Source organism: Nicotiana tomentosiformis, chromosome 9 (assembly GCF_000390325.3).
Source record: "Nicotiana tomentosiformis chromosome 9, ASM39032v3, whole genome shotgun sequence".
Classification (NCBI taxonomy): Eukaryota; Viridiplantae; Streptophyta; class Magnoliopsida; order Solanales; family Solanaceae; genus Nicotiana; species Nicotiana tomentosiformis.
Window position 1 is genome coordinate 110,096,248 of NC_090820.1, and position 13,528 is coordinate 110,109,775.

Here is a 13,528-nt window from a genome sequence, read left to right on the forward strand (position 1 = left end):
ATGCCAAATTAACTTTATTATAAAACTCAGACAAGAATAAAAACACTTTATTTTGTTAAAACATATTCCGAAAAGTTATTTCTAGACTGACCAATACTTAACGTTGGACCAATAATTTCTAGTCTGACTTAGGCTTGAATGGATTTGGACCAATAAAAACAAAAATCGCCGTCTGTGGGGATCGAACCCACGACCACGTGGTTAAAAGCCACGCGCTCTACCACTGAGCTAAGAAGGCTTACGATGTGATTGGATTCTTTGGTTTTAAATATTTCGAAGTCGGATATACAATTTGGTTCCGCTAATTCAATAAATTTTGCCCAACTAGGTATGCGCATTAAGAAATTTTCTTAATATCTATAAATATTTAATTGAGCCGATAGATTTTCTTGAGCGGAGAGTCTATTGGTAACAGTGTTTCTACCTTCACAAGGTAATGATAAAGTCTGCGTATACATTACTCTCCTCAGATTCTACTTGTGGAATTATACCGACTGTATTATTGTTGTTGTTGTTTCCCCCCCCCTCCCCCCCAAACTCTTGATAACACAGTTACGCATTACTTTTCTTTCATTGTTTCCTCTTCAATTGGTAAATACACATATTCGTCTTTGGATGTTTTAGCTTTTCACCAAGAACATATTGCTACTCTCACTTTGAAAGTTCATCATCTTTTGAAGAAATTAAATTGAACTTTCTACTGGAAGTGTTACGAATTGCTCATGAGTCTTCTATTGACTCACTGAAAAATTTACTTTTTAATGAGTTTGTTCTTGAATTTGGACAAGTAAAAATGATAATTCTTTCTCATCGTTGGGGGTGATATAATATGTTCAACTAGTAAGTATATCGTAATGTAGGAAAATTTACGTGACACAACAAACATATACATTGTATTTATCATTTTTAGTTATACTCTTAGAAAATTACCATTAAAAACTATATTTGAATTTTATAGCAAATTCACCTGAAAGTACTGAAACAAGATATCAAATGTTTTGAACTGAAACAAGAGAGCAACAAGATCTTGTATCTCTATTGGTTATACCACCTGCTTTAGTAAGGTGGATGTCTTTAGTTTGACTCTCAATAAAAATATTCTATTTTTTTGTATTTATGTATTTTATCTTGATTGTATTCGTTGTAGTACAAGCTACGAATAATAATTATTATTACATATGATAATTAAGCTCTAAACTGTAGTGTTTTATGAAAATTCCTCTCAAATATATATACGAATATGAACAAGAACTAGTGAAAAACATTGTGCAACTAAAACTCAGGAAGAGAAGTTTTCATTTACAAAATCATATTCAAAGACTAAAAAGAATATTTTAAACTCCCAAGCAGAACAAAGTTCCTATTACTAGCAATGTGCCTATACATTTAAAAGTACTAGAGATAGCTACCAATGTACAACTCCGCCGCCGGCATCCACCGCAACGGAATTAAATCTCCGCCGTGTAGCCACTAAAATTCATCCAACAACCATCTTCAAATAGGGTTGAGCTCGAAGAATGAAAAAATTCCTGATATGGATCGCTTTCTCGTTAAGTGAACCCTATACTACCTCTGTGGGATGTTAATTTAGATTAATCGAGCTAGTCAATTTCGAATATTAGATGTATAACGCAGAAAAATAATTTCTTTCAGGATCCATTAGTGTACCATGAAACTACTATATCCTTCAACCCAACTTTCAATTCCTCCCATTGAAAATCCTCAAATTCCAATCCACCATTAACAACCTTAATCTCCACCAACAACAACTCCATTGCCACCTCCAAAATTTCCACCATTAAAACTACTCTGCCTTTAACCAATCCAATTCCCCTACCTTTCCCTCTTTCCACTTTATACCCTCCTTCTTTTCCAATTTTCATCACTTTCTCTTCAACTTCCCCAATTTTCGCTCTTGTCGTAAACCTCATCTCTTTCTTACTCATTCCAATTTCAAATAACCCAGATAAATCCAACCCAGATGACATTGATATTATATCAAACGCATTTATCCTGCCCAAGTTTTTACACTCTTTTTCATACACACATTCATCGAATTTCTGCTGACTATTAGATTCTCCTTGTTTCAGCCCGGATTTCTTGAACCACGAAAGATTCATTAATTCTTCAATGCTTAACCTGGTACTCGGGTTAGGATCCAGTAGTCGCTTTATTATATTCCGAGCTGGTTTTGAAACCCAATCAGGAAACTTAAATAAGCGACGGTGTATTGCACGGTACATGTTTGATATATTGCTATCATCAAATGGAAGGAACCCAGAAAGAAATGCAAATAATATAACTCCACAAGACCACGAATCCGCCTTTGCACCATCGTATCCTTTTCTGTAAGCTACCTCTGGTGCAGTATAAGCTGGAGTTCCACAAGCAGTATGAAGGAGACCGTTGTTTAGTTGTTCAGGTAAGGCGGAGAGCCCGAAATCAGAGATTTTGAGGTTGTTGTTTTGGTCGAGGAGAAGGTTTTGAAGCTTGATGTCGCGGTGAGTCACCCCATTTTGATGGCAAAAGTGGAGGGCTGAGACCAACTGGTGAAAATAAAACCGCGCGGTCGAGTCAGAGAACCGATCGCGACGGTTCAGATTAGCGTAGAGATCGCCACCCGTGGCGATCTCCATGATTAAGTAGATTTTGGTTTTCGTCGCCAACACTTCGTCGAGTTTGATGATGTTGGGATGATCATTGACACGTGTCATAACGGAGACTTCGCGAATGATCCGAGGCTCCATTGAAGGATCCGAGATAGAGGTTTTGTCAATAACTTTAATGGCGATGTTAGTATTATTGTTTAAACAGCGGCCGTGGTAGACTTTAGCGAAACTACCACGGCCTAAAAGACGGCCAAGTTGATACTTGCCGAGAATGATGGTTCCAGTTCCACTATCGTCGGCACTGGTTGTTCTTCGGAGTTTCAAGGCGGAGGAGGGTGGTTGGGTGCATTTTACGTCCATGCCTGCGGCGGCGCGTGGTTGGAGGAGAAAGAGAAAAGCTGGGGTGGCAGAGGAGGAGGTATTTGCGTTGGTTTTATAGGAGAAAGGAGTTTCAGTTTTGAGTGAGGCTTCAGTGGATATAAGCTGTTTTTTTTAACCGCGTTTCTTCAACTTGCTTTTGCCAAAAAATATAAATAAATAAAAAAAATATTTATGTGAAAACTTTTAAAGTCCTAAATAAATAAAATATTTAATCTTTAAAAAAAAATGACTTGTTTCTACAAAAATAACTCAAACAAACTGATTTTTATTTTTAAAAAAAACTCAACTTTTTTAAGAAGAAAAATACTGCATGCTTGTTATTTTATATTTTTATTACAATGTCTAACTGGACACAGAGTTATTTAAATAAATATTTTCGAAACATAAGTTTGCGTATAATATGCTTCAATAAACTTATACTCTTAAATATGTCAGTTATTTCTATAAGACGTTATTAATGGCAAAATATGAATAATAGAACCAAGGAATTTCAATCTTAAAATGTATCGATCTATTTGGAATTGATTAATAATCATTTAAAATGCAATTGAGAAAGAATTTAAATAGTGTAACGAAATTATCCAATTTAAAATTTTTATAATAGTAATTTCTTGTGAAAGCAGTCTAGCCCGTGAATTATAATAACAAATCCTTGAGTTATGATGCGATATATTGGCAATGAAAAGTTTTGTTAAGTTGTATTGTTTCTTACTATTTCTAGATTACTAAATTAAAATAAAAGGACAGAATTATCGACGTCTAATTCCACTCACAAATAAATTAATTTGACCTTTAAAAAGCAAAAAAATGACAGGATAAATAGTGCGAAGTTATAATTTCCACTCTTTGACGTTATTTGAACGTAGCTTTTGAATAGAAAAATATTGCACAACAAGGCATAATAAGAGCAAGGAAGTAACACTCGAAATTTGTGGTGGAGTAGTAAATATTCTTTTATCTATAACCAAAGATCTTCGTTCGATACCTGGTATTGCGATCAAACACACTCACGCAAGTATACGTGATCGTCAAGTAATAGAGTAGTGAATAAAGTATCGTTCCCACAGAGACTTATGATTAACTTTTGACTAATTCAACTTAAATAATTTATTGATTCAAGCGATTTCTTATAAAATAGATAATTGTCTAATTTACTACCTAAAGTTTATCAAGTAATTATATACAATTTAAGGAGTATTATACAATTCAAGGAATATTTCCTCCACCCCACACTTAAACAATGCATAGTCCCCGATGCTTAATCAATTCGAAAATATGGTAAGGTGGAAAGAAAGAACTCCCTGTTAGTCGGAGTCTTCCTCATCAGGATGCCAACCAGCTGCGGCAATGGGCTCATCATCATCTCCAAAGGGTACCAAAGCCATTGGTCCCATAACTTCATCATCATCCACATCCTCATTATCAGATTCTTCGTTAGTGTTTTCATCCTCAGATGGATGAACGAGACTGCCTGGTGCTATGCCGAACATCTCCTTGGAAGAACTGGAGAGATCACTTCGCAATTGCGTGCGCTCCTCATCTGACACCCCAAGCTTGCTCATAATAACATTGAGGGATTTGTAAAGATACCTGTTGAAATTTTCGTCTCTCTCATTCCTAGCAGCTTGGGTGAGCTTGGATGTGGATTCTAGCATGGATGTGATGTCTAACAATGTTGTGGGTGCCTCCACTACCTCATCATAGCCAGGGTACTCTGGTACCCCATGAGAGAGCATGTATTGTGTTAGGGTGTTGCCAAAAAAAAACTTTTTATCCTTCCTCCAAAACGGGTGTTGGAGGATTGAGGGAGAAGGAAGACTACAACTACTTTAAGAACTTCCAAAATACAAGAAAAGAGATAACAAGAAGAACATACCTTAGAGTCTTGAGATGGAATTGAGCAAGAACTATTGATGAATATTAGAAGTTGAGAGAAAAGGGGAAGAAGAAGAAGAAGAAACCGTGTGTTTTGAAGAATGGGGGGTTTTGGGTTGGGTTGTCTTAATTTAGGTGGGGGAATGGGTTTGGGTAATTGGGTATGGGTTGGGTTGTGAGTGTATATGGGTAATTGGGTAGGGTATTTTTAATTAAATAAAGAAAACAAAAAATAAAAAAAAAATTACTCACTTGGACCGCCAGCCTAGCGCCCCACGCTGGGGCTGGCGCTGAAGCGTCGCAGATACTGTAAAGTGCGCCCCAGGCAGCGTGGGGCGCTGGCCTGGGCATTCACTTGGCTGATTTTTTTTAAACAATCCCAACTATCCGAGCACTCAATATATACATTACACACATTCCACACCATTTCAACCTACAAATAAAAAATTATGGCCTACAAAAGAAAAAAAAAATTATGCTTCGAAAGCGGTAAAAATTGGGTTGCCTCCCAACAAGCGCCTAATTTAACGTCGCGGCACGACTCAACACATGTTTAAGCATCTGCTAAGTCCACTGAGGTCTTGTGATGTGCAATGTCACCACCCCAATAATATTTTATTCTCTGGACATTTACCAAGAAGGTACCACTTGAGCTCGTATCACGCAGTTCCACCGCTCCGTGAGGCCTCACACTTACCACAACAAAAGGACCTGCCCAACGAGACTTAAGCTTTCCAGGGAATAGCTTCAACCTTGAATTGAACAAGAGAACTTCTTGACCCGGCTCAAACTCTCGATGTTGAATGTGCTTGTCATGCCACCTCTTCGTCTTTTCTTTATATAATTTGGCATTTTCATATGCGTGCAATCGAAATTCATCAAGCTCGTTGAGTTGCAGCAACCTATTTTCACCAGCTGAGTCCATATCCATATTTAGCTTTTTGATCGCCCAATAAGCTTTATGTTCAAGCTCGATGGGCAAGACGCATGCCTTCCCATAAACCAACCTGTACGAAGAAGTACCTATGAGAGTCTTGTATGCAGTTTGATATGCCCATAATGCATCATCCAGCTTCCCTGCCCAATCTTTTTTATTTCCACTTACTGTTTTCTCCAGAATCTGCTTTACTTCTTTGTTTGAACTTCTACTTGACCACTCGTTTAGGGATGATAGGCGGTGGAAACTTTGTGCTTAACTCCATACTTTGTAAGAACATTATTCATCAATTTGTTACAAAAGTGAGTTCCTCCGTCGTTTATTAACATTCTTGGCGTCCCAAAGCGCGTGAAGATATGCTTCTTTACAAAGCTTACCACTACCTTTGCATCATTAGTAGGAAGAACAATAGCCTCCACCCACTTAGAAACATATTCGACCGCCACCAAGATGTACCCGTGACCATTAGAATATGGGAATGGTCCCATGAAATCAATCCCCCAAACATCAAACAGCTCTATTGCCAGAATATTTTGCAAAGGCATTTCGTGCTTCCTCGTGATAGTTCCGGTTCTTTGGTATCTGTTACACTTTTTAACAAAGGTATGTGCATCCTTAAATACTTTTGGCCAATAGAAACCTGATTGTAGCACTTTTTGGGCGGTTCTATCCCCACCGCGATGACCTCCATATGGCGAAGCATGACAACCATGCAATATTGCATTCATCTCTTCCTCAGGAACACACCTTCGCACCAACTGATCTGCGCATTGCCTATATAAGAATGGCTCATCCCATATGTAGAGCCTCACATCATGTAAGAATCTTCTTCTATTATCAGGTGTTAATTCTAGTGGTGTTACCCCACTTGCAATAAAATTCACATAATCCGCATACCATGGGGCTTCACCTGAGGTGACTGCTAATAACTGCTCATCAGGGAATGTTTCTTTGATTGACCCTCCTTCAGCTACATGGTTTTGACTTTCTAATCTGGACAAGTGATCAACCACTTGATTTTCTATCCTTTTTCGATCTCGGATCTCTAATTCAAATTCTTGCAAGAGGAGGACCCAACGAATCAGCCTCGGCTTGGCATCTTTCTTTTCAAACAAGTATCTGATAGCTGAATGATCTGTGTAGACGATAACTTTGGTTCCCACTAGATAAGATCTGAACTTGTCAAACGCCCACACCACTGCAAGCAACTCTTTTTCAGTAACTGTATAATTCATCTGAGCTGGATTCATAGTTTTGCTCGCATAATAAATGGAGTGAAATATTTTATTCCTTCTTTGCCCCAAAACAACTCTGATTGCTATGTCACTTGCATCTCACATCAACTCATATGGCAGTCCCCAATATGGGGCGATGATAATTGGTGCAGTCACCAACCTTCCCTTCATCTCCTCAAATGCTTTCAGACATGCATCATCAAACTTGAATGTGACATCTTTCTCTGGAAGCCTGCATAATGGAGAAGAAATTTTCGAAAAATCTTTAATGAATCAATGATAAAAACCTGCATGGCCCAAGAAACTGCGAATGCCTTTGACGTATGTCGGTGGGGGAAATTTTTCAATCGCCTCCACCTTTGCTTTATCCACCTGTAGACCATCTTTTGACACCTTGTGCCCCAAGACTATACCTTCACGTACCATGAAATGGCACTTTTCCCAGTTGAGTACCAAGTTTGTCTCTTCACACCTAGCAAGCACTTTATCAAGGTTCATTAAACAATTATCAAAAGAACACCCAAAAACAGAGAAATCATCCATGAATACTTCCACAAATCTTTCAACCATGTCAGTAAAAATAGCCACCATACACCTTTGAAATGTCGCAGGTGCATTACAAAGACCAAAGGGCATTCTCTTGAACGCATACGTGCCATAGGGACACGTAAAGGTGGTTTTCTCTTGGTCCTCTGGGCTATAGCAATCTGATTATACCCCGAATAACCATCTAGGAAATAATAGTATTCCTGGCCAGCCAACCTATCAAGCATTTGGTCAATGAAAGGGAGGGGAAAGTGGTCCTTTCGGGTGGCATTGTTCAATTTTCTATAATCTATGCAAATTCTCCACCTAGTGATAGTTCTTGTAGGAATTAAGTCATTATTTTCATTAACCACTATAGTCATCCCCCCTTTCTTTGGCACACATTGAACGGGACTTACCCATTTGCTATCAGAGACTGGGAATACAATACCTGCATCAAGCCACTTAATCACTTCTTTTCTTACCACCTCTTTCATGATTGGATTTAGGCGGCGTTGTTGCTCTACACTTTGCTTGTGTCCGTCCTCCATGAGGATTTTATGCATGCAGAAAGCTGGACTAATGGCTTTGATGTCAGACATCGTCCACCCAATTGCTCGCTTGTGCTCACGTAGCACGCTCAACAACTTTTCTTCCTACAATTTAGACAAGTCAGAAGAAACAATAACATGTAAAGTGTCAGAACTACCCAAATAAGCATATTGAAGGTGAGGGGGTAGGGGTTTAAGCTCCAATTTTGGAGCTTCTTCAATTGACGACTTTGGAGGAGATCCACTTAGCCTATCCAGGGGCTCAAACGGGTGTATTCCTTGCATGTAAGCACAAGATGCATCTAGGATATGCATCATCTCCTCAACCTTATCATCAATCTCCAAGCTATCGAACAACATGAGTGATTTTTCTAGAGAATCGTCTAGATATACACTCGTGTCAAGAAGTTTCTCATCCACCTTCATAACAGATATCATAGAGAGCTCCTCATAGTGGCGGGGAAGTTGGATCGCTTTGTAGACATTAAAAACTGCTTCCTTGTTGTCCACCCTCATTATCATTTTTCCCTCTCTCACTTTAATTATTGCATCACCAGTAGCCAAAAGAGGTCGTCCCAATATGATTGGAACTTGTTCATCAGTCTCAAAATCTAGAATAATGAAGTCAGCTGAGAAGATAAATTTCCCAATTTGCAGCAATACATCTTCAATAACTCCTTCAGGGTAGGCTATGGATCTGTCAGCTAATTGCAACATCACAGTGGTTGGTCTTGGAGCTCCCAGACCCAATTGCTTAAATAAGGACAAGGGCATTAGATTTATGCTCGCCCCCAAATCACAAAGAGCACGACCCACGTCAATATTACCAATTCGCACAGGGATGGTGAAGCTGCCAGGATCCTTAAGCTTTTGATGAAGCTTGTTTTGGACCCTTGAAGTGCACTCCTCAGTAAGTGCAACTGTCTCGAACTCAGTCAATTTCCTCTCTTGAGCCACTATATCTTTTATGTACTTAGCATATTTTGGAATTTCACGAAGTACATCCACCAATGGAATATTCAATTGAACCTGGCTCAACATAGAGAGCAATTTGTTGAACATGCGATCATCATTCTTTTTCTGCAATCTCTGGGGGAAAGGTGGTGGTGGCCTTGCAGCCTCTACTGGCTCTGAACTTGCATCATTTTTCTTTGACTCGTGTATTACCTTAGGGATTAGCTCCCTCTCAGGTATAGGTTTGTCCTTTCTCTTCTTTGGCACTTCTTCTAGTTCCCTCCCGTTTCTGAGTGTAACTGCATTAACTTGAGGGTTCTTCTCTGTATCACTGGGAAGAGCGCCTGCAGGTCTAGTGTTTTGATTTGTTGCTAACTGTCCCATTTGCCTCTCAAGATTTCTGAAATCGGTCCTGAGCTGTTGATTATCAAGCAACAACTTCTTCAGAAAGTCATTCGTACTCTCTTCTGTTTGTAGGGGTGGTTTCTGAGGTTGATTGAAATTTCCTTGGGGCCTATACTAGTTTTGATTCTGTTGATTTCCTCCCCATGAGAAGTTAGGAGGACTCCTCCAACTTGGATTGTAAGTGTTCCCATATTGTGCATGTTGATTCATCGGACCTCTGTTTTGTTGCCCCACATAGTATATAGATTCAGGATTTGTGGGACACATGTCACTCATATGACTGTCACCACATAGTTCGCAGCAAATAGACATCTGCTGTACATGATGCATCTGTTGTGTTTGTTGCATTGTCATTCTGTTCATCTGATTTGCCAGCTTTGCAATATCTGCTCTCATGGCTGAGAAGTCATCAAGCTCAATCACCCCGGCTGCCTTCTGTTTAATTGCTCTTCTTGCGTCCCCATCTCCTTGCCAATTATGGTCATTAGCAGTGAAGTTATTTAGCAAGAGTTGTATTTCACTATACGGCCTTGCCATGCAACTACCCCCACAAGCTGAATCATAATTCATCTTTGATGCCTCGTCTAGACCATCAACAAAAGTGTGACCCAATACCTCATCAGTCTGACAATGATGTGGGCAGTCTCTGAGTAGCTTCTTGTATCTTTTCCAAGCTTGACGAAGTGTCTCGCCATCCCGTTGTTGGAACCCAAGAATTTGGCTCCTCAGCGATTTTGTCTTCTTAGTAGAGAAAAACTTGATTAGGAATTTCCTTGCTAAATCATCCCAAGTGTGGATTGAGTTCGCAGGCTCCTTTTGCAACCATTCCTTAGCTTCCCCCAACAATGAAAAGGGAAATAATGTCAGCCTGACATAGTCCTTGGAAATGTTCGGATAATTATAAGTGTCCGTAATTTCCAAGAAGTTCTGAATGTGCCTCTGCAGGTCTTCATGAGATAGACCCACATATTGCCCTGTGGACTGAATCAGTTGTACCATGTACTATTTGAGTTCAAAATGCCTTGTGATATCAGCCCCGTCATATTAGCAAGATTGGGCTTTGTGGCTTCTATCACCGGACGCTCCTCATTACCTGCCATCTCTATTGGATGTGGTTGAACTACGATGTCCAACTCTCTTTCTATTCTCATTCTAGCTTCGACTTCCCTCCTCACTCTATGAAGTGTTCGTTCAATCTCTGGATCAAAAGGAAGGAGGTTATTTGCACTTCTACTCCTCAGCATTCAAGAGAAGATCATGCGTTAACACAAACAAGGCAAACTGGAAATTAAAACTTGAACTAATAAGTAATAAAAGCTTAACTCAGTAAAGTAGCTAATTTCTAAGTTCCCGACAACGGCGCCAAAAACTTGTTGCGACCAAACACACTCACGCAAGAATACGTGATCGTCAAGTAATAGAGTAGTGAATAAAGTATCGTTCCCACGAAGACTTATGATTAACTTTTGACTAATTCAACTCAAATAGTTTATTGATTCAAGCGATTTCTTATAAAATAGATAATTGTCTAATTTACTACCTAAAGATTATCAAGTAATGAAATACTAGAAATCAACACAACACTTAAATAGTTTTAAATAAAAATCAATGGGAGATAATATTCCAGGGTCACGGGTTATCTAGCAATCATGTTGCATTCTTAGCTTAAAATAACTAATTGATTTATCTGGATTGTTGGTTGACAGGGTTGATATTACTCATAAGAATCTGTCGAGCCCTTACTCGCCTATTCAAGCTAACTTAATATCTATATGTCTATGGAATTAAGATTAACAAGAACGCATTTACAATTCCTGTATTGCAACCGAGCAAGGAAATTAGGTATATGTCTATCCCAATTGCGAATCCTTTCCCCGATGCCCTGGTTTAAGAACTTGCTCTATTTAATTCTATATGCAATATAGAGTTCCCACTTTCGAGTTCAACTCTAGATTCGTAGATAGTATTTCACTGTTAGCTACTCAGCAAAATAATTAAAAACAGAATTAAATAAATAACCCAATATGATAAAATTAACTTCGTCAAATTAAACTCCAAACATCAACATTCATGTATACCCATGACCCTAGAACAATAGGTTTCTTAGCCACTCATGTTCATACAATCATCAAAAATAATATTTTCAAACATAAAATCAATGAATACTAGGAAAGGGATGGAAGAATTGATCAAATCCTTGCTTTCGAGTGTTTTGCGCCTCCCTCCTCTCTCTAAATCACGTCCTTCCTCCAAAAATAGGTTTAGGTTGGCTTTTATATGAGTTGGGGGCGTCTAGGGGTCGAAATAACCGAGTCCTAGTCGAAAAAGGACACTTCCCGTCTTGAGCGTCCAGGGCAGCGTGGGGCATTGGCCCTGGCGCTCAAACATTTTGGCCTCTGTAAAGTGCGCCACAACCAGCGCCCCATGCTGGTTGTGGCCCTCAAATTTTCCTTTTTGCGATTTTGTCCCGATTTTGCTCCAATTCGCGCCCTTTCGTTCCAAATTGCATCCGAATGATTCCTACACATAGAAATACCAAAATTTAGCACAAATAATCATATTAAACATCTCAAATCATCGAGACATGAGTAAAATGTGAGGTGATATATATCAAAATATGTATACATTAAGCCGATTATCACCTGGGTATAAAGTCACCTTCTGTAACTATGCTTTATTCCAAAATAGAGTTTTTCGGCTCAAATATAGTCGGGCCCTAAAATGGGTACTGAACATATATGAAAAAAATAAAAATAGATAAGGTCAAGGATGTAAAAAATTTCGATCTTGTAAAAGCTTAGTGAATAAATAATTATAGGTGTAAATCCGTATTGGAGAAACTTGTCATTTCTAATGTCCAAATTATGTTGTCTATACATATCTGACCAAAAATAAATGTTGTCTTTACAAAAGATGAACGTTTTTAAATAAAAAGATTGGACTATTTCTTAATAACAAATAGAGCACATGATGTGTTCCAATTATCTCTTGATTACTTTAACTTGAATCTGATATTTTCTTACATAATATGCACTTATTTTTTAATAAATCTTCTCCACTTCCACAATAAGTTAATCATCAAAGTTCTAATTGGTAGATATTTTTCTCTGAATATATTCTCTAAAACCCGTCATTTTCACTCTTTTTAATAACGTATGTCACCAGCTTCATTTACTTTTAAAAGTTCAAGTATAAACAATTTGCTACTGAAAGTTGGTGACAGATAAGAATATGCAAAGTAGATAGTGAAATTAAAAATCTCTTTTTTTTTTTTTTTATGTTATAAGTATATGATAAGCGATAATTATTGACTCGACTAATCCACTTAGAGCTCATTAAAAGGGCGTGAAGTGTTTCCTACAAAGATTTTTTTGCTTAAATTCGAGACACTATTAAAACAAATTAAAATTAGCTACGAATTTCATTGCTAATTAGTCGCTAAATCACTTGTAGCTAATATATACTTTGATAATATATCGCTAATTTATCATTAAGTAAAATTAAGGTCATATTTTGTTGTTTAGCTACAGAATTTAGCCGCACTAATTCTTACTTTTTAATAGTGAGTTCTAATTTAGAATAAAGGGATCAAATTCATTCCATTGGTGGTACCTTTGACCCTTTATCAAGTCGTGACAAATAGACATGCAACACCTTTACGTGACTTTATGAGATATTTATAGCAACTTTAATTAGCACTATGGAAGGTTTCGTATTAGTTTCCATTGTTCAACTTGCTTTTTAGTAATGGTCAAAGTCATATGAGAATATGTTGCTTTTAATTTGAAGAGTAGTTGTGGGACTTTCCTGCCTAGTGGTGAGCATAGGTGAAGAGTGAGTTGCTTTTGTGCTGAGTACCCCACTTTTAATCAAGAGGTTGTGAGTCGAGTCACCCCAAGAGCAAGGTGAAGAATTCTTGGAAGGAGGGAGCCGATGGTCTATCGGAAACAGCCTCTCTATCCAGGGTAGGGATAAGGTCTGTGTACACACTATCCACCACAGATTCCACTAGTAGAATTATACTGAGTTGTTATTGTTGTTGTGGGACTTCCCTGC

At 38.2% G+C, this 13,528-nt stretch overlaps 1 protein-coding gene and 1 non-coding gene across 2 annotated transcripts; both read right to left on the reverse strand.

Moving 5' to 3' along the window:
• Positions 1-166: 166 nt before the first annotated feature.
• TRNAK-UUU (transfer RNA lysine (anticodon UUU)) lies at positions 167-238 on the reverse strand. Its single transcript has one exon. It is a non-coding gene; the product is annotated as a tRNA-Lys (tRNA).
• Positions 239-1,252: 1,014 nt separating this feature from the next.
• Positions 1,253-3,046, reverse strand: LOC104121103 (CBL-interacting serine/threonine-protein kinase 7-like). Its single transcript, XM_070185885.1, has one exon. The coding sequence runs from the start codon at positions 2,967-2,969 to the stop codon at positions 1,650-1,652; it is 1,320 nt and encodes a 439-aa protein (XP_070041986.1). The 5' UTR covers positions 2,970-3,046; the 3' UTR covers positions 1,253-1,649.
• Between the last annotated feature and the right edge of the window lie 10,482 nt (positions 3,047-13,528).

What these genes read in the sequence shown, in the direction of transcription:
- LOC104121103 (XM_070185885.1), bottom strand. Translation starts at nt 2,969, where the DNA reads ATGGACGTAAAATGCACCCAACCACCCTCCTCCGCCTTGAAACTCCGA.